Here is a 22,293-nt window from a genome sequence, read left to right on the forward strand (position 1 = left end):
CAGTGCATACTGTACTAAAGGCATGTTCAGTTAAATTCCTTTTAGGTAGCGTCAGTTTGAAAGTCTTTCTGGTCCTGAAACACATTTAGTGAGTGTTTTTTTTTTAGTTGTTTTGCCAAATGAACAGATTCCAGCGAAAGTTTTCACAGCGCGTGAGTCATATCTACTAGCCATTATTACTTAAAATTTTTTTTCAGTAAATATATTTCCAATGAGGCTATTCACATGAAATTTTCACCAGACATCACTATTACCTCAAGAAATCTGGACATATAAATTATTATTATGGCTGATTAATTTCTTTATACAGGGGGTGAATTAATGCTGTCATTACGAACATAGGTCTCTCCAGTAGGGCGCACGGTGGTTTAATGGTTAGCATGTACGCCACACAACCCCAGGGACTGGGGTTTGAGTCCTGGATGTACCCTGCCTTGTGCCCGATGCTCCTTGGGATAGGCTCCAGGTTCCCTGTGACCCTGAAGAAGGAGTAAGCGGTAGAAGATGGATGGATGGATGTTCAATACTTTTTCCCTGTGTCATTCCACTGTATTACACATAACTTTAATGTTTAATTTTTAATGTTTAATTGTTTGAACATTAATGTTTAATGTTTAATTCTTTATATTTCTAGATTTCTTGAGTTAATACTAATGTCTGGTGAAAATTTCACGTGAATAGCCTCATTGGAAATATATTTACTGAATTTTTTTTTTTTTTTACAAGTCCAATACTTATTCCCCCCACTGTATATCTCCTTTCAGTAAAGCATTTGGTAGGTTTGAATAATTTTTCCAAATAGATACATTCCATTGACTTAAAGTTTTAACCCTTAATGATATTAAATTTAGCATACTGCTGCCTGTGAGATGAATTGCACTATAAAGCTATTGACATGTCTCCAAATCTTGAGATGTAGGTAACACTTTATAATAAATTTTTTAATACTAAGAACAAATAAGTAATCATTAACTGGACATTTCAATATTGGAAAAACATTTCCTGGTCTTTTAACATTTTGGTAAGGCTGTGCCCACTGTAGCCTCAAACTCCTGTTAAACCCAATGTAGTCTTGTGCTGTTTTAGTGCATCCTCTTCAAAGTTAGACATGAGATGCTTTTCTGCTCACCACGGTTGTAAAGTGATCATTTGATTTACAGAAGCCTTCCTGTCAGCTCGAATCAGTTACGTGTTAAAGAATACGTATATTCTTAATGCTAACACATAATTCCTATGTCTCTTTAGTTATACAGTCCTCTCTGAAACTATTAGAACAGCAAAGCCATTTCGGTTTGCGATCAAAAGATGGATATGAAATGAGACCTTTTATTTCCTGATATTTAGATCTAAATGTGTTAAACAACATAAAACACAGAACCTTTTGTATCAGACCACCCAATTTTTAAACGAACAAAAGTATAGGAACAGATAAGTATTGAAGTAAATGAAAGTAAATAACACTTAATATTTGGTTGCATATCTCTTGCATAACTGTATCAAGCCTGCACATTGTTGTTATCTTAATTTCTGATGCTTTTACAGCCTTTTACTGCAGCCTCTTTCAGTTTTGTTTTTTTTAGGGTGTGTGTGTGTGTGGGGGGGGGGGGGGGGAAGCACCTTTTATATCTTTTACTGTCCCTCTCTGACTAGCAATGTAATTTCTCTGTAAACTGGCAGACAAATGTTCCTGTAATGTTCTGAATTCATTCTGTTGCTACCATCATGAGTTATATCATCCAAAATAGATTAGTGAGCCTGTTCCAGAAGCAGCCATGACGCCACCTCCACCATGCATGACTGATGAGTTTGTATGTTTTGGATCATGAGCAGATCCTTTCTTTCTCCACAGTTTGGCCTATCACTTTGGTAGAGGTTCATTTTGGTTCCAGAACTTTTGTGGCTCATCTCTGTATTTCGTTGCAAATTCCAAACTGGCTTTCTGAATCTTACTGCTGATGAGTGGTTTGCATTTTGTTGTTTGGCCTCTAAATTTCTCCTCTCAGAATCTTCTTCAAACCGTGAATTGTGATACCTTCATTCCTGCCCTGTGGAGGTTGTTGGTGATGTCACTGACTGTTGTTTTGGGGTTTTTCTTCATAGCTCTTACAATGTTTCTGTCATCAACTGCTGTTGTTTTCCTTGGCCACCCTGTTCCATGTCTGGTTGTTAGTACACCAGTGATTTCTTTCTTTTTCAGGACAGTCCAAATTGTTGTATTGGCTATACCCAATGCTTGAGCGATGGCTCTGATAGATTGCCCCTCTTCCCTCAGCTTCAAAATGGCTTGCTTTTATTCCATAGACAGCTTTTTGGTCTTCATATTGATTCATCTTTTTTAACAACAAATGCAAACTTCACAGGCGAAACCTAGGGCCCAAACCAAGAATAGACTTGCAGAGCTATTCATTCTTTAAACAATCAATTTAACAGGGTACACCTGGCAGCAAGAATATTTTTGATGACTTGGAAAAAAGGGTAGGTTCAAACAAAAGGTGCCATGTTTTAAGTTGTTTAACACATCTAGATGTAAATATGAGGAAATGGAAGCTGAAATTCTGATCTGTCGTGTTAAATTCATCTTTTGATCTCAAACCCAAATATCTTCAATGTATAGCAAAAGCAATAGAATTGACCATGCAGTTTCAATACTTTCAGAGGGGACTGTATGTTTAGAGCAGAAAAGGATTCAGATAGCCACTGTGTTGAGACTAGCCAGCTGCTTGTACTATATGTGATAACTGCAGCTGATGTGTGAATGAGATAGACCTGTGGTATGTTAACATTGGGTTAAAATTCACAGCCCAGTTGAGCTGGACTCACACTGTGAGCCGCACACACAAGTGGACTCACAGACTATAATAACAGGTTGAGGTGTCCAACAAGTCTCACTCAGTACTAATGTTGCTCTGGGGTGCAGTTTTAAAGTGTTTTAGGGTGGCCGCAGGGAAAAATCTCGTTTCCCTTCAGGTCACAGTCTGTAATTAGAGCTCTCTCGCCACCTCTCCTGCTCTGGCTCCTACACCAGCACCATTCTCACCTTCAGCTGTACCCTTTTAGCATTTCATATTTACTGGATTACATTTCTTTCTTTAGATTTCCGGCTCAAAATGGCTACAAAAGTCCATTAATAGTTTGAGTGTTATTTGCAACTTATACGACGGTTGCACTTACTGAAACCACTTCAAGTAATTCAATATGGCTGAAGAATTTTTGAGGCTCAGATTTTAATTTTATAGCCCCATAATTCGTTCATACACACCATAACCAATCATAACAGAAAGTGCTGGATGCTATTAGCTTGAACAGCAGGGGTTCCAGGTGTAGCAGTGGATGTGTTATTTGCTTAGCCTCAGTTTCTTCTCACTGCTCAAGGTGTTATTCACGCACTGTGTGTGCGCATTCGTGCCTCAGTGGGTCATTTTGAAGGTCAAAGCCTTTGGAATTAAGATTGACCGGGATAATCTTTTAAATGAGATGTATAGATAAAGAAATATCAGCGAAAAACTAATTCTGATGCAGATAATGCATTCTAAATCATCATTCTAAATCAATAACACCTGTCTGTTTACATTATGCATTACAAAGGCATAGTCTGACTAATATTCTAGCTGTGTACTTTATTATTTTCTGTTTTACTAGCTACAGATTTTCTTATTTGCTAACATTCTAGCTATCTATTTGTTTTTTGTCTTGCTATAGTAGCAGGTTTTTTTCTTTCTTTTCTGATTTACCAATAATCTTGCTATGTACTTTCTGATTTGATGCTAATCCAGCTATGTATCTCAGAATTTCTAATATTAAATACCTGTTCATTTTCTTATATCCAATCAAGCATGTTTTGATTTTCTGTATGTCTAGCTATTTGGTTTCCTAATTCCAATTATTATAGCTATGTATTTTCTGATTTGTTGTTAATTCAATGTGTATTTTCTAATTTCCTCATATTCTAGTATTAGTTTATAATTTTCAGCAAGTTAGCTATTTATTTTAGTACTATTTTAGCTATTTATTATTCCTAATATTTTTGCTATTTAATTGCTGATTTACTGCTAACTTAGATATTTATTTTCTTACTTTCTCCTATTTTAGCTATGTATTTTCTGATTTTCTAAATATGTGTTTTTCTGATTTCTTGCTCTTTCTGCATTCTTTCTTTCTGATTTCCTAATGTAACTATTTATTTTATTATTTCATGCTGTTCTAGCTATGTATGATAGTGATGGATGTTCTGGTTTCCTGCTATTTTGGCTATGTATGTATATGCTCCACACAGTTGTAGTAAGGCTTGTCCAAGGGTCCCCAAAAATCATGTCAGAACTGCCCTGGCCCTAACTTAAACTGGCACTGATCTTTCAGAGGCCACATGGCTCTACTTATGTAATTCTCGGCTCCACCAAGCATGAATGACACAGACAGCACCAAAGACAAGCAGATATCTTTCTCCCTTTATGTGTGTGTGTGTGTGTGTGTGTGTGTGTGTGTGTGTGTGTGTGTGTGTGTGTGATAGAGAAAGAAAGGAAATGGAAAGACAAGGAACTAAGCCAGTGATCTCGGCATTATTACGGCCAAAACCACACTCACGCGTCATGCTCACCATCAGCAGTAAAAGAAGAGGGCTAGCTACTGTGCAGAAGTGTTCTGTGACTGAGCCAAATCCTCAGTTTTTTTTAAGTCTCCCTCTGCCCTCTAACAGCCTTCTCACAAACATGGAGACCTTAGTGGTGACGTGTGGTTGGAAAATGTCTACAGCTATGAACAATGGTTTTTCAAACTTAATGGCTGTAATGATATGATACAAAAAGTGAAGTAAGATGAGCAGGCTTTGGTTAAACCGTTTTCATAGAACTGTAAACCACAGCAAATATTTAGACTGTAATTTTTTATTAGTAATAAAACAGTCTCTCTTCTCCTTCCCACAGAAATGTTGGAGTCGAACAACTTGTTTACTTTCAACGGACTGGCCAACAGCTCAGCCTACCACACATTTTTACTGGATGAAGAGAAGGGTCGGCTCTTTGTAGGAGCAAAGGACCATCTCCTGTCATTCAATCTGATAGACATCAACATGGACCAGCAATTGGTAAGGACATTGAAGATGGCACTCTTGCTTTAAGACCGAACTCTATGCTTACAAAATTTTCTATAAAGCTTATCACATATATGACAGAATATGTAGCTCCTGCTACTTATATATAAGTGTGTAAAACACCTCTTATTGAGTGGCACAACTGAATAGGGTTTGCAGTCATCATTGGGTGATTGCAAGTTTGAATCCTGACAATGCAACAGCCATCTGGAATCAAGAGAGCCATGCTTTCAGGCTGTGCTCCTGTCAATCAGAGCAACACTAGACAATCTGTAAGCTCATGCATGCAGAACAGGGATTGTACTTTCCTCCAAGTGTGTTAACTGCCTTTGATGCAACATGAGCAGCAGTTTGAAAAAAAGCTGGCTTTCAGTGTCTCAGCACATGTTTGCCTCACCATCGCTGGCTGGAAGTTGTTGTGTATTAAGGGATACCTGGATAATGTCTTATTCTAAAGTTTTTGTATGTGGTATCATTGATGGAACTTCAGTAATAATTGTAGGTGTATACATTTAGCATGGTACGCAAAGTTTCTAGAGAAACAGGACGTTTCAGACAAAAGCATTTCATCAGCAAGGTGCTTCTTGTACTGCATTCGCATATGAGGTGAAACAGGATACTTAGTTTCCTACACATAATTTCACAATGGAAAAGATAATGATATGAATAATGATTGAATGTGGGATCACAGTGTGGTGGATAAGAGCTATATATGGAGACATTGTGGTGTTTCAGTTCAATCTTAAGCTTGGTTTACTGTCTGTGTAGAGTTTGGCATGTCCTTTCCATGGCTGTGTGGGTTTCCTCTCACATCTTCACATGTCAACAGGGGGATTGGTTAACGTAAAATTGCCCCTAGGTGAAAATGGGTTTGTGAAAGTGCATTGATACATGTGGTATTTTCACATAGCACCCATCCTGAACATGAATGAATGAAAAGTCATTTATATACAAATCATTAAAGGAACATCTTGTCAGAAAATCCCTATCCCTAAGCAGCAAGATAAACTGTTCTTTTCCCCCCCTTCACATTGACATAGTGTGGCTCACCAATTAGCTCAATAAAGAGAAGCATTGTTAAGTAGCAGTGATGTGCTAAATTTCATCTGGATTGTCTTATAGGGTTAGAGAACCTGTAAAACCAGTCTTCCTTTCACTGTTCTCACCCTGGTCCTGACATCAACTTTACATCATGTCTGCTTTTAATCTCAAGTTGCATTCATTCTAAAACAAGCCGTGTTGTGTGGCATAACTGAATTCCTAAGAGTGTCTAGATGAACCATGGCATGAGGTATACATGGTTGAGGTCAAAAGTTTACATACCCCTTGCAGAATCTTCTAAATGTTAGTTATAAAAAAAAAAATAGAGGGATCACAAAAATCACATTTTGTTTTTTATTTAGTTCTGCCCTGAATAAGCTATTTCACATAGCACATGTTTACATATAATCCACAAGACACAATAAAAACTGAATTTACACAAATAAACCAGTTCAAAAGTTTACATATGCTTGATTCTTAGTACTGTATGTTGTTACCTGGAAGATCAACAACTGTGTTTATGTTTTGTGAGAGTTGTTCATGAGTCCCTTGTTTGCCCTGAGCAGTTAAACTGCCCACTGTTCTTCAGAAAAATCCTCCAGGTCCTGCACATTCTTTGTTTTTTCAGCATCTTCTGCATATTTGACCCCTTTCCAACAGAGGCTATATGATGTCGAGATGCATCTTTTTTTTCCTGAAGAACAGTGGGCAGTTTAACTGCTGAGGACAAACAATGGGCTCATGAACAACTATCACAAAACATAAACACAGTGATAGGACTTTTGAACTGGTTTATTTGTGTAAATTCAGTTATTATTGTGTCTTGTGAACTATATATAAACATCTGTTAGGTGAAACAGCTTGTTCAAGGCGGTACTAAATAAAAAAAACAAATGCAACTTTTATGATCCCTCATTATTTTTTAAAAATCATTAACATTTAGCAGCTTCTGCAAGGCGTATGTAAACTTATGACCTCAACTGTGACTAGAACTGATATGGTGATTTTAATCTGAAAACTGAAAGTGCCTTATTATATGAAATTATGCTCAGATTTCAGTGTTATCCTCATTCCTCTCTTATCACTATATCTTGTCTCAGTACCCTGTATCAAGAGTAGACAAGTATTGCATACTATATAAAGGACATTAAAATATGTTCTTGTGTGTGTGCATAAACATGCTGCTGGCTTTAAATTCACAAGAAAAATGAACACCTTTTAAGAATCATCAGGTCATATCTTGAATTTATCTTTGGTTCTTTAGCTCACACACCTGCACCTGGCTAAAGTTTATTTAATTAAACAATGTCTCATTCTTTCACAGCCGTGAGGCAGGAAGGGGGTTGGATTACTAAGCATTGGTCTGTTCTTCTCTACTGGGAGACTTAAAACCAGCCTGATAGATTTCACCTTCACATGGAAAGCATATTATACTCACAGACAGAAACCCAACGCTGTTCCTGCAGCACACACACACACACACACACACACACACACACACACACACACATTTACATTATTTATACTCTCTGTAGTGACTTAACTATGAGTAGGCATATAAATGAAGTGTTTTATAACTACTCTTACTCTGTCATTCTGTTTCATTTGTTCTGATAGATATCCTGGCCTCCACCTTCATCACATCGGGATGAGTGCAGGTGGGCTGGAAAAGATGTCCAGGTGAGTTTGCTGATGTCTTAATGTTTGCTGCAACGGGTCAGATGCAAAATTAATATGAATTCTAATTTTTTTTAAAAAAAAATCATAGTTCTTAGTAAAGTTTTTATTTACTCTTATTTGATATTAATCATTGTCTCATTAAAATGTTTTACTTAAGTTTTAGAGAAAAAGTTATGACTACTAACCACACCCATAATGCCATTATCCATTTGCCCATTTTTATAGTTGGCCAATGGTTCATTTTATTGATTTTAGCAATTTGCAATTGTGAGACCACATTGGTTGTGTTGATTTTTGCCAACATGAGAAATAATTCATATCCAACTGGGTCACAGAATATTTCATAATATATTTTTTTCACATTATACAAAAAAAAAGTGTGTGTGCTTCAACAGTCCGTGGAAATGTGTTACACATGACTATTATTTCCCTTAAAAAAACAACTTATTCATAATATAAAAAAAAAACACTAGAATAACATTGATAAATATGGTTTTCCATAATTTTTTCCAAAATTATAGCATAATTCATATTACCGTGTATACCAAAATCTACCAAAGTCTACCTAAATCTTATATATTAAATGAAAGTGATTATATATATATATATATATATATATATATATATATATATATATATATATATATATATATACTACACACACACACACACATATATATATATATATATATATATATATATATATATATATATATATATATATATATATGTGTGTGTGTGTGTGTGTGTGTGTGTGTGTGTGTGTGTGTTTATATATATATATATATATATATATATATATATATATATATATATATATATACACACACACACACACACACACACACACACATATATATATATATATATATATATATATATATATATATATATACACACACACACACACACACACACACACACACACACACACACACACACACACACACATATAGATAAGAAATTAGAAATTATGAAAATAAGAAATTATAATTAGTATACAGAGTGTATTCCCAACTCACACCCTCTCTGGATAGGCTCCCGACCATGATAATCCATTGATAAAGCATGAAAAAGGAATGAATCAATAGTCAGAAGGAAAGTTAGAATTTAACTGTCAGTCTAAATGATGATCAGGCTTTATTTCTCAAAGGCTTTATTTCCTACAGTAATATCCCAATATCCCCAAGCATTCTAACTGTAGAGTCCAGTTAAGACCTGGCCCTTACAAGCTCAGCACTGTTCAGGAGTTTACACCACTTCCTGATATAACTATCACTCTGGCTCATCTAAATTCCATTGTAAATAATGCCTGAGGCACTCTACTGAACCCAAGAGCCATAGCTTGGCCCTGCTCCCTCCCTCTACCCCATTACCACCACAATGAAACTTTGAGCTTAGTAAACTTCCAGTATTACATATCTGAATAGCAGTACAAGGTTGTGTGTGGGATTTTGATGTAAACATGGTGACTGTGATTGGAGGGCTCTCGGTGAAAGATGGCTTTCGTGTGAAGAGGGCGCTGATAAAATGAGAGTGACTGCCTGAGTTACTCCTTGAAGTGGAACAATGTCAAGTTTGTGGGTATTGAAAAGCTGCTGAAAACATAGAGCAGCTGCCCTCATGAGAGAGCCACTCATCTGATGCTCAAGAAGGAGATCAACCACACGGTATAAAGGTACTCAAGAAAGGCCCACTCACAAAGTCATAACAAATGAGCCACTGTGTTACCAAAATGGTCTTACATTTGCAAATCCATATGAATTTGCATGAGCTAACTTGAGCTTAAAGTGAATGGTTCAGGTGAGGCGAATACATAACAAGAATTGGGTTGATGCATGAGGAACAAAACTAAATTCCACTTAGGGTTCATATGCACTTGTGCACTACACAATGAAATGGCAAAATGTAATTTATGCAAGTTAATCTGTCTGTTGTAACTAGGTAAGGAAGTTTTAGTGTGTTTTTTGTTGTTGTTTATATTTGGCAGATTTTTGTTATCCAAAGTGACTTACAAGTGAGCTGAGCAGTTGATGATTAAAGGCAAATCATTCCTATCAATCACTAAGAGCCCTAACCACTGAACCACCAGTGTTCTAACAACAAAACACAAGAAGACTTACTTCATCTTCAAAATCTGCATTATCCTGGTCAGGGTCGATCTAGAGCCTATCCTGGGAACGCTGGGCATTATATACAATGAATGAGACACTAGTCTATCACAGTGCACCATGAACACCATTCATTCACACTTAGGGGAAATTTAGAGTAGCCAATTCACCAACATGAATATTTTTTGGAAGTGGGAGGAAACCGGAGGACCAAGAACAAAGAACAAACCCATGCAGACACAGGGAAAGCATGTGCAATCCCACACAGACAGCAACCCAAGCTTATGATCAAACATCTAGCTTCTAGCTCTTTATTTTTTGGAAGTAGTAGCTGAGTGGTTAAGATGTTGGACGTCTGATCAGACGGTCTTGAGTTCAAATCCCAACACCGTCAAGCTGCCACTGCTGGACCCTTGAGCAAGGCCCAACTCAAGGGCGTAACCCCCATCCAAAGTTTGATACTGAAAATTCCCATATTTGAACATAGTTTTAGGAATACAGTTACCGTTTGAATTCACGTGATTCTGAGTGATGGAAGCTCCCACAGCATGGGGAAATTGTGGCGTGCTGTGGACGTCCTGTGGGCAGATGTATTCTCTGTTCCATAACCTACCATGAAACCTACCACACCAAGTAGAGGCGAGCTAAGATGTGTGCAGGCAAACCATACACGCTAACATTTAAACATGACTTTTTAAACAAACTCAGAAAGGATGCCTACCTATGAAACTAAATTCAACACTATATATGTTATAAATACAATTTCCACAAGGATGCATCCGAGCAATGCTGTGCTGCCTGCATTGTGACCAGGTACCATTATTTTCCCAGAAGAGCAATGGCTGACTTAGATGATCATTTTAATTTGATAAACTGAATATTCTGTTTGTGTAACTGGTGTCATTTATTATGTTAATTTCATCAGGCTGTTCAGCTTGCTATGTAATAAGTGTACAAAGTATACAACAATATATAGTGGTAACCTGAAACATTAGCTTTGTAAAGGGTACTGGAGTTTTCTTTTCTTAATTCTAAAGACAAACTGCCATAACTAGTTCTAAATGGATAACTACAATATGACCACAACTCAGACGTTAGTTCCATATCTCTCGTTGCCAAGCTAGCACACCTCAGCATTATGCTGAGCCTTATAAATGTAAAATCACTTAGTTGTCCTTAGCTGAAATGTAGTGTAAACGAATGAAATGCTGTGCAACTTTCCTCACTTTCACTCACATTTATAACAGTCTGTCACAACGTGAGGGTTCACAACGAACTCGGCAGGAGGATATGCAAGTGAATGTAATGTTAATGCTCAAAAACTGGAACGGACAAACCAAGCCATGGTATGATGCCTTCTATACTAAGCTAAGGTTACCTAATTTTTAGGTATCTAGTTACTTACTGTATGGAAAAAAAAGCTTGTATGTTCTGCTGCACTTTTCTACGCTTGGCTGCTGTCTCCATTTCTTACAGTCTGAGCTGCTAAAATATATCAACGAACTTGTGTTGAGTATGGGCGCAACCAAGTGTACAATTGGAGGGGGGGCACACACCTATTTACCTTAACAAACGGAAATATATTAAGAAGGAATAGACATAAATAAATAGAATAGATGAAGAAATGACAGATCCGTTGGCAGGGTTCATTAAAGGTGGACATATAGAAAATATTTTGTACCATATATTGGGGGGGACAGATTGGTATTTCCTCAACATGGGGGGGGGGGGGGGGGGGGGGGGGGCACAACCCCCCCAAAGAATACTTGGTTATACCCATGGCCCAACTTAACCCTCAACTGCACAGTTGTGTAAATGAAATAACAGTAAGTCGCTGTGGATAAGGGCGTCTGCCAAATGCCGTGAATGTTAATGTACGTTCAGAAAATCTAAAGTAACTAAATGTTATTACCAAATTTAAATTATATCAGGATTGTTACGTCTTGCTATGTAGCTTGCTAGTGAATTTGAGTGGGCTAGCTAGCCAGGTGAACAACTGATGTGCATCATGATGGACTCAAACAGACTCATCTTTGAAATAACATTACAAAACCCTACAAAATATCAAACAGCACTTGTTCATTTCCCTAAAGACACACTCAATGAGGTTTTTGTTTTTGTTAACAACAGCCACAACCTAACCCATATAAATGTCCGATGTCACATGTCATGTGGTGACCCAGCATTAGAGTAAATAAGTTTTAACCAAACATGATACAGTGAAGGAGGGACATGTTCATCTTCATGCTTCAGTGTGCTGCATGTTTTAGGGACAAGGCTAGAAAAGTAAGGCTCGTATGTGACAGCAGCACTGAGACATGTCTAACATGTAACAGACCTGTGTGTGTTTATCTGAAAAAGCTTTTCCATAATGCGTGACTGTCAGACTTGTTCAGACCTGTACACACACACACACACACACACACAAACACAGGGGACCTCTGGATTCTCATGTCCCTATTGATGCTTTGCACACGCTGCTCAAAACAGTTACAGCTGTTGTAACATGACCTTGTAAGTGCACAGTGTTGGTACAACTGTGTAGGTTTGAGACATGCAAGATGCATCTACAGTACATCCATATAACAGCAGACAAACACAGACTTGTCCAAATTACCCAGCGAGTGTAAAGAGTAGATATGGTTCTGAACATGACCCACAAAAATTACTCCTGTTGCTGCTGTAACCATAAAGACTGTCCTGTGTTTATCCCAGGTCTCTTATTCATAATATGTTCACATTGAACATCCGTTCAACCTTATAGTTGAATAAGAGTAACACTTGAACAAGAGTAATGATTTATAATGTCACTATCTGGTGTCACCCAAAAGGTTCACTTTTGAGTCTGGCTCCTCTTACAAGGTTTCTTCCTGTCATCTCATGGAGTTTTTCCTTGTCACTGTCCTCTTTTCTATTAGGAATATAAATCTAAACCTGGCTTCAGTAGAACTGCTTTGTTGCGATGGTCTATTTAATGAAGCTGATGTTGCATAGCATATAGTTGACCTCTCAGCCTTCTGTACTTGTGTGTGTGTGTGTGCAGATGAGCCATCAATTACACACTCATACAACATGCAATTGTCAATCTAGCATATCATATCTCTCTCTCTCTCTCTCTCTCTCTCTCTCTCTCTCTCTGTCTCTCTCTCTCCCTTTGCAGAAAGAGTGCTCAAATTTTATAAAGGTGCTGCAGCCATTTAATCAGACTCACCTGTACGCATGTGGCACTGGAGCCTTCCACCCTGCCTGTGCTTATGTGGAGGCGGGGAAACGGCCAGAGGTAAATATCCCCCGATTATTTATTTTTTAAATCTTTCTTAAAGGTAGTAGTGACACCTCTTTGTCCTGGTGGTCCAAATTTTTTAAGGAGTTTTACCTCTAATTATGTATTTTATTCATAACTGCTTCAGCAAATATTACGAAAAGCATTCTGATTTGAACATTTGTGACCAATGACCACACTAGACCTTAGTGAGTGAAAGCAAACCAAATAAGTACATTATTTACATAAGTCCATTACATCCAGTCACGTACACACAGGCATATGGAGAAAAAAAAAGAAGATAAATACTAATTAGTACACACTCAACAACCTGTACCAATCAATACAGTCTGCCTATTATAAGACAAATTATACACAGTAGAGTAAGAAGACAGAAACATAAGGAACATTTACCTTGCGAGTATATGCAATATAATTAATCACTTAAATTCACTGGCTTCTATTTTAGAACAAATCTGTTGTACTATACTAAACTATATGTCATGAAACTGCTCTTTAGTCTTGTTGTTTTGCCTCAACACTGTACATTGTGTATATATGTGTTATAAATTGTTAGTTACAGGACACTGCGATAATATTCAAAATATTCAAACTGACTGACAAACTGACTGACAAATACACCCACTGGCCACTTTGTGTGACTCTGTTACTTTGGTGTCAGTGTGCAGGTTTGAGAATTTTAGAAATGTCTAATCTCCTGAATTTCATGCAAAAATATAATCTTAAAAAGTTTACAAGTCCAACATGAATTGCATAGATGATCCGCTGTACAGGTGTTCCTAAAAAAGTGGTCAGTAAATGTACTGTCTCTTTTTCCTTTTCTCTCCTGACTTGTGTTTCTCAGACAAAAACTCATCATCTAGTGATCTGTTGAAACAATTTGCTCATTATTACACTATGTGTTTGTGTGGGTGTCGATGTAGGACAACATCTTCAGACTGGAATCGTCACAGTTGGAGAACGGCCGAGGGAAAAGCCCCTATGACCCCAAACTCATGACTGCTTCACTACTTATTGGTGCGTGTATGTTTGTGTATACCTGAGGTAGAGGTAGAATGCTGAGAGTGTGTGTGTTTGTGTGTGTGTGTGTGTGTGTGTGTGTGTGTCTGTGTGTGTGTGTGCTTGCATGCGTGTGTGAATGTGGACTATTCTCAATAGAAACCCAACACCTCTGATTAACAGTCTTTCTAAGAGGATGAAAAGATCAGACTGTTCTTGTCTTTGTACTCTACCTGCAGAGCATTCTTCTGTTAAATCTCTCATCTCAGATTAAAGGTCACTCATACACATCCATGCATGTACACACACACACACGCACACACACACACACACACACACACACACACACACACACACACACACACACACACACACACACTTTCTTCACCACAGGATCCTTTTCATTAACAACAACTCTTTCCATAAAATTATAGTCAGGTGATGAACACATTGAGTGTTACCTGAGATTAGTCATTCCTCTATCTCTCTTCCTGTCTCTGCCATAACCCTTGTTTGACCTTTAGCGCATATGATTGACAGATGGTGAGCTGTATTCTGGGACAGCAGCCGACTTCATGGGGCGAGACTTTGCTGTTTTCCGAACGTTAGGAAAGCATCATCCAATCAGGACAGAGCAGCATGATTCCCGGTGGCTCAATGGTGAGACATGCTTTAATCTGTATAACTGTATAATAAGCTGTAAGTGTAATGGGTTAACCTTAACTAATGCAGTAAATAATATTAGTAATACCACCACATCACTGTTGGATTCTTGATTCTGATTGGGCAAATTGGTGAAGTTGCTTGACATTAAATGTATCTGTAAATGGATAAATAATTATGATGTTCATTAATATATAAAATAAATTTGTTGGTGAATTGCTCTAGTATAAGGGATACTGTATAAACCACTTCAGGATGTGCTGTTATTGAAAAATAATCAGTCCATCCAGGATTTCGCAATTTTGTGATCGCAAAAATGAATTCAAAATCAAGGAAATTCCACAATATCAGCAATGCAATTTTTCAAAATGATTAGATTTGGGCCAAAATGCGTCATGTCACGTCATCACAACGGGCATTCAGCCAAAGCGCTCTTTGAGTCACATGTCGAACTCAAACATGTGACTCATGTCAAACATGAGTACAGCTAAAAGATCTCATTTACCAACAAACAACACTGCGAAAGACAAGTTGGTGCAGTTTCAATTTTGCCAGTTCAAGTAGTTTTCTACAAAAAAGAACAAAAAGCTTTGCAAGTTACATCGCATTTTTTTTTTTTTAAAGCAACAGCCAAATCAAACATTTTTGGCTGCAACATTCACCAAAAAAAAAAAAAAAAAAAAAAAAAAACCGCCATGAAATCAATCAAATTTGAGAACTGCATCACACCACCCCATTGCTGATTATTTGCCAATAACGTTAAAGTGTTTAATTCTTTCGTTAACAGAACCCTAATAAAGCAATTACCGTGGTCTAGAATCCGCTCCGTGTTATGCAAAATTAATTTTTTTGTGTCTGTGTGCAGAGCCTAGGTTCGTAAGCGTCCACCTCATTCCGGAGAGCGATAACACTGAAGATGACAAGATCTACATGTTCTTCAGAGAGAACGCCATTGACGGAGAGCAAACTGGCAAAGCCACACATGCCAGAATCGGACAGCTGTGTAAAGTAAGATAACACACACATTCACAGATCTACAAACATGCACATAAAAATGGTACATGGACAAATATTTCACTTGTTGATACAGTATCTTATACACACATGCATGTCAGCATGCTTGTATGTACACACACACACACACATACACAGTAGGCATGGTAGCTTGAGAGGCCAAGTTTCTTTGGCGATGTATGTGTTTTTCTTGCATCCCTATCTCACCGCCCACCAAGAAGCTGAAGAGAGATTGAAATGTCACCTGAGTCATCAGCAGGCTGAAACAAAGGCTCCTCTGTGGATCTAACGTACGACTTAGTTGAAGTGGAACTCTAGAGCGGTGAACGGGAGAAAGGTGTTCACAATTATGTGCCGCTTGGCATTCTGGCATGACTGGAATCCACTCTGCACCAGCACACACACAATTGTCTCATTATTTCAAGATGTCAGAGGATGTTTTGAGCTTTTGCAACTTGTTCAGTACACCTCTCGATGCCACTAATTCATTCATTCATCTTTAGTAAGCACTTATGCTTGTCAGGATTGCTGTGGATCCAAAGGCTATCCCAGGAACACTGGATACACTCTGGATGAGACACCAGTCCATCTCTGAGCACTGTACAGTCATTTTGCGTCATCAGTCCACCAACCAACATATTATAAATGCTGATGGCAGAGTTTTTGTACTGCTTTAAAGTTTTACAGCTATTTCACACAAATACAATGCATACTTACTTCCGTTATGTGAAGTGCTGCAAACTTAAGCATTACCTGGGCATGGTTGCCCTTACTGCTTACAGATATTCATGGGGGACTACATCTAAAAGTATGGCCCTAATTAGAACATATGATATGCCATGGTATGCAGGATTTATGGGGAAAAACAATTTTTTAATTACAAAATAATTATATTCGAATTTTGCAATTATCACAAAAATAACAACAAATGTTTGCCTCGCACCACCAGAGTTGGGGGTTCAATTCCCCCCTCAGCCCTGTGTGTGCGCAGAGTTTTCATGTTCTCCCCAGGCTTTGGGTTGTTCCGCTGGAAACTCTGGTTTCCTACCCCTGACCAAAGACATGCATTGTATGCCCCCCCCCCCCCCCCCCCCCCCCCCCGCCCCGAGTTCCCTGGGATGGTCTCCAGGCTCCTCGCGACCCTGTGCAGGATAAGCGCTATAGAAAATGGATGGATGGCCATGTCTCTAGTATATAGTTTATGTATATACACATGTAGACACATATGTTCATGATTCCAACACTCTTTTTTTCTTTAGCTAGCACTGAAATATAGACATATTTATGAAGAAAATCTGATTAGCATTAAACCTACATTAGCAATTATATTTTTAGCCATTAAAGTTTAAGTATCCAACACACCTATCTAGCTCTCAAAATAAACTGACTTCTCATATTAATTGACTACTTACTGTCAGGATTCCTAGTTTTCATAAACTATGCTAAACTATGCTATTTCATCTAACAATGCAATAATTATGTTAATTATTTAAAATACAAGACAAACAGCCCAGCTATGGCCCTGTCTTTCGGTTCATTAGTTTTGAAACCATCAGTAATTATTTGAAAGTCATTACACATAGCCTTTCCATGTTTGTGTTAACAGAACGACTTTGGAGGTCACAGGAGTTTGGTGAATAAGTGGACCACGTTCCTGAAAGCTCGGCTCATCTGCTCAGTCCCAGGCCTTAACGGAATTGACACACACTTTGATGAGCTGCGTAAGTTGTCTCTGCGACTGTATGTATGAGCGAGTATGTGAGTGAGTGAGTGATGGAGATAGAGGGAGGGTGATTGCAAAATGTCCATGAAACTCAGATCTTGTTTTTTCCTTTTCAGAGGACGTCTTTCTGATGAGCTCAAAGGACTCCAAGAATCCTATCATCTATGCAGTGTTCACAACATCCAGGTACATTTAATGACATCGTTTTCCTGAAGTATATCTGGGTTTTACTGACTCTGATTGCCATCAAACATGTTGATTTCTGTATGTGTTTGCTTTATAGTAATATCTTTAAAGGCTCAGCAGTGTGTATGTACAGCATGGCTGATGTAAGGAGGGTGTTTTTGGGTCCCTACGCTCACAGAGATGGGCCCAACTACCAGTGGGTGCCCTTTCTAGGCAGAGTGCCCTATCCACGCCCTGGCACAGTGAGACAGCATCAATTTATAATTAAATTGGCACATAGGGAGAGCTCAGGAAAATAGACTGTATAGTTATCTCTTGTTTTCGTTCTCATGACAGTGTCCGAGCAAAACCTTTGGAGGGTTTGAGTCCACAAAAGATCTACCTGATGATGTTATCACTTTTGCCCGAAGTCATCCAGCCATGTACAACCCAGTGCTACCCCTCAACAACCGCCCAATCATTATTAAGACTGATGTGGATTACCAGTTCACACAGATCGTTGTGGACCGAGTGGAGGCAGAAGACGGACAGTATGACGTCATGTTCATTGGCACAGGTTAGTGGATTAGAGGATATATTGTACTATCATAACCATGCTGTCAGTGATCACATGCTCATATTGTGTTAAAAAGTGCAATTTTATACCTAATTCTTTATTTCACTTGTGTTTCTATTTTCATATATAAACATGTTTTCTTTGCAAAGTATAGTATAGTATAATATAGTACACATTACAATAGTATAGTGTGGTATTGTTTAGTATAGTATAGTATTTTTCGTAGCAAAATATTAAGATATGTTTTCAATGAGTATTTAAGATAAACCAGGATGGTGGAGAGCAAATAAAAGTATAGCATAGTATAGTATAATATAGTATAGTATAGTTTAGAACACTACAATACAACACATTACACTAGTATATAATAAATATACATTTTCTTCATAATTTGAATGTAGTATTTTGTAATATAATATAGTATATTCTACTATTTTTCAGTAGTATATAGTATATTATATAGTATCATAGAGAGTTTCATGTAAACAAAGCAATCGTTTAGTGTCATATAGTGTAGCATAGTGTAGTGTAGTAGAGTACAACAGTACTATTAAGATTAAGATTTGAGTGAGTATTTTTAAGACACTCCAAAGAAAGGATGGAACCAGTATTGTGAAATAAAAGGAGAAATAAAAATATTGTATTATATAGTGTAGTATAGCATAGTACACTACACTACAACACACTAGTATAGTATAGTATAGTATAGTATAGTATAGTAAAAGTTATAAATAAAGATACACATTCCTAGAATGTTTATCACACTCCTTAGAAAGGATGAAACCAGGATGAAAAAACAAAAATAAAGTATAATATAGCATATTCTAGTAAACTAATATAGCATATAGTATTATATGCAGTATATATGTAATTGTAGTATGAATAAAATTAAACACTCTCATTGTTAATAGCACCCAATAAAATTGTTCTTATTAACAGGTTATTTATTATCCTTTCAGATCTTGGCACAGTTCTTAAGGTGGTCTCGATTCCCAGAGGGACTTGGCATGACCTTGAGGAAGTTTTATTGGAAGAGATGACTGTTTTTAGGGTATGAACAATTCCAGGATTATATCCAATTTATATAGCATGGTATCTGTTGTATGTGTAACATCATTTCAATTCCTGAGTGTTGATTTATTTTTTCTTGCAGGAACCCACAGCTATAACTGCTATGGAGCTTTCCACCAAACAGGTAAGGTTTATCAGACATTTGCCATGGCTCAAAAGCCCTACTGTAATGGCACAATTTGCAAATATAGCAGTAAAGGAAGTATTTTATCTGGTTAGTGAGGTTGACAGAATGAGTCCAATGGAAGAGCTGGCCACAAAGTTACATGAGAGATTTGTTGATAGGAGTGATAGAACACTACTGGATCTGCCATTTACCACAAAAATACTCAACATAGCTTTTACCTCATGGTGTAACTCTCTCTCCATAGCTTACAGTTTTACTGTGTTAAGGGGGGATTCCATGGTTGTGGCGTTGTTTAGGCCTTGCAACACTTAAAAATGCTATTTTATTTTGTCTAATTTTTTCAACATCGAATTAAAGAAAACATTCATTTAACCATTCAAATTGTATTAAACCCATCTCAGGCAACAATTTCGTTTATTTATTTTTACAAGGTTTCTGTGGTCACAGTGGCTGAGTAACAGCGTGAAAGTAACGGGTCGAACATATAATTATATGCACAAATACACAAAATGTAATTAACTAGCATGCATGCTAATGACATGATGACATAAAGGACATTCTAATGATTTACTTAAAATGTATTTTTAGAAAAGTAATTTTGCTTTCAGTCTGTAATTTAAAGAAAAGTATATTCTTCCCAAGAACTTCAGGAAATATAGATGATGCCACTTTCTGTTGAACACGTGACTTGTTAAATACTTCAGATATTTCCTAGATGGTGAATATACAGTATATTTAATAACAATATAGAGTAAATGTTGTGGGATGCAACAAAAATGGCTGATGAATGGAAAAAGATGTTTCAAGCAAGTGATCCTACATGGATTCATGCACTACTGCAAAAATAATTAACTTTTTAAAGTATATTAATAATTATATATGTATATAATATATATACATATATATATATATATAATTATTAATATACTTTAATATATTAATAATATTATTAATATACATAACCATATATATATATATATATATATATATATATATATATATATATATATATATATATATATTTTTATATATATATATATATATATATATATATATATATATATATATATATATATATGATTTCTACAGTAAGTACTTTAGGTTTTCTTAATGTTTTAATTGATTTTTCATTTAATTCAACTTTGCAATATGTTGTGAAGGAATATTTATCTGTGATTAAAATACCTTTATTTTAATGGCACCCTAATCATGGAATCACAAATGGACTTCAATTGCAAATAAATATAAAGTTCTTAGTGCTCTTTATCTGACATAGAGATAGAGAGTGTGTGTCTGCAGCTGCGATTGCTCCGCTGCATACTGTGAATAATCAAGCCGACATTGAGAGGTTGTCTTAGTTTATAATTAAACAGCAGTGTACTTGCACACAGAATCCTTAAATTCTCTTTGAAACAACATTAACTCAAGCAAATATATAAAAAAAAAATTGTGCATCAAGCCTACCAAACTCAATCTGGAGATCTGACACAAACACACACACTCACAGGCGCGCACACACACACACATACACACATACACACACACACACACACATATATATATATATATATATATATATATATATATATATATATATATATATATATATATATATATATATATAAAACTCTGACAAGTTAAACTGTCTCTCTACAGCAACAACTCTATCTAGGCTCGGATATCGGCATATCCCAGATGCCATTGCACCGCTGTGACGTTTACGGCAAGGCCTGCGCTGAATGTTGTCTAGCACGAGACCCCTACTGTGCCTGGGATGGCTCGCAGTGTTCCCGATACTTCCCCACCGCTAAGAGGTACTCCCAACTGGTGATCACAGCTTGTTTAACCTGGCCTGAAACTGCAAGTGTGCTGCTGCACAGCTCTGCTATACTGCAGGAGGGGAATATAAACAGTGCATGAAAGAGCTCTGTAGAATGTGTCCAGAGTCAACCTTACAAAAGGTTACATAAAGAGCTCGGTTTTGGTTCAGGTGTTGCTATAACAGCAGTGTATTGTTAATTTTACTGGGCATAAGCCATTTTTTCACTTTCAGTGCTCACTTACTATTTTTGTAGTGAGATTTGAACACACCTGCATTGACAGGGTGGAACAGAACAACAGGGGATGCGACATTTTAAATCAAGTGGTGCTGTGATTTTTTTTTTCCAAATCTATAAATGGATAAATCCAACAGATTTTTTTTTTTTTGTGTGTGTGTGTGTGTGTGTGTGAGTGTGTGTGTGTGTGTGTCATGTTAGTCTCAAATGCCTTGTTTGAATTTTTTTTAAGTCTTAAATTATGTATATCACTTAAAAAGTCATAATCCAGATGTCCTTATCAGGAGATGAAAAGTAAATTCTGTGTAATAAACAGGTCTTGGGAGATGTATGAGAATCCATGTGCAGGGGGTTTATTAACAAAATCCAATAAACAACCCAAAAATCAGCGTCAATATTGGCAAAGTTAAAAAGCCGCAATTCGTGATGAATCCAGACAATGAAAAATCCAAAAACTCAAGGCAAGGTTCAAGAACATTAAAATTTTATACAAATGCTGGTGTTGACATGACTTCACAGTTAGTTTGAATAAGCTTTAATAAATAATCTGTGAGCAGGAAGTGATGATGAGTGGAGACAAAGTGGTTAAAATTCAGAGTAAGGAGAATGTTTCTTTGATGTGTGTCACAAACCTCGAAACGGCACGGAAGCAGGAGCGGGCGGCGGGTGTAGAGCGTAGAATTGGGAAGTTCAAGA

The 22,293-nt window shown here is 37.0% G+C and overlaps 1 protein-coding gene across 1 annotated transcript in view; it reads left to right on the top strand.

Moving 5' to 3' along the window:
- sema3ab (sema domain, immunoglobulin domain (Ig), short basic domain, secreted, (semaphorin) 3Ab) overlaps positions 1 to 22,293 on the top strand; it is a 43,289-nt gene that overhangs the window by 10,577 nt on the left and 10,419 nt on the right. Inside the window, exons 2-14 of the mRNA XM_017466711.3 lie at positions 4,920 to 5,080; positions 7,745 to 7,807; positions 13,079 to 13,198; positions 14,125 to 14,218; positions 14,741 to 14,860; positions 15,729 to 15,871; positions 17,484 to 17,598; positions 17,717 to 17,786; positions 17,884 to 18,028; positions 18,123 to 18,342; positions 19,302 to 19,393; positions 19,496 to 19,537; positions 21,197 to 21,354. Of these exons, the coding sequence (XP_017322200.3) occupies positions 4,920 to 5,080; positions 7,745 to 7,807; positions 13,079 to 13,198; positions 14,125 to 14,218; positions 14,741 to 14,860; positions 15,729 to 15,871; positions 17,484 to 17,598; positions 17,717 to 17,786; positions 17,884 to 18,028; positions 18,123 to 18,342; positions 19,302 to 19,393; positions 19,496 to 19,537; positions 21,197 to 21,354 (1,543 nt within the window). The remainder of the gene's footprint in view (positions 1 to 4,919; positions 5,081 to 7,744; positions 7,808 to 13,078; positions 13,199 to 14,124; positions 14,219 to 14,740; positions 14,861 to 15,728; positions 15,872 to 17,483; positions 17,599 to 17,716; positions 17,787 to 17,883; positions 18,029 to 18,122; positions 18,343 to 19,301; positions 19,394 to 19,495; positions 19,538 to 21,196; positions 21,355 to 22,293) is intronic.

The sequence above is a fragment of the Ictalurus punctatus genome, chromosome 4 (assembly GCF_001660625.3).
Source record: "Ictalurus punctatus breed USDA103 chromosome 4, Coco_2.0, whole genome shotgun sequence".
NCBI classification, from domain to species: Eukaryota; Metazoa; Chordata; class Actinopteri; order Siluriformes; family Ictaluridae; genus Ictalurus; species Ictalurus punctatus.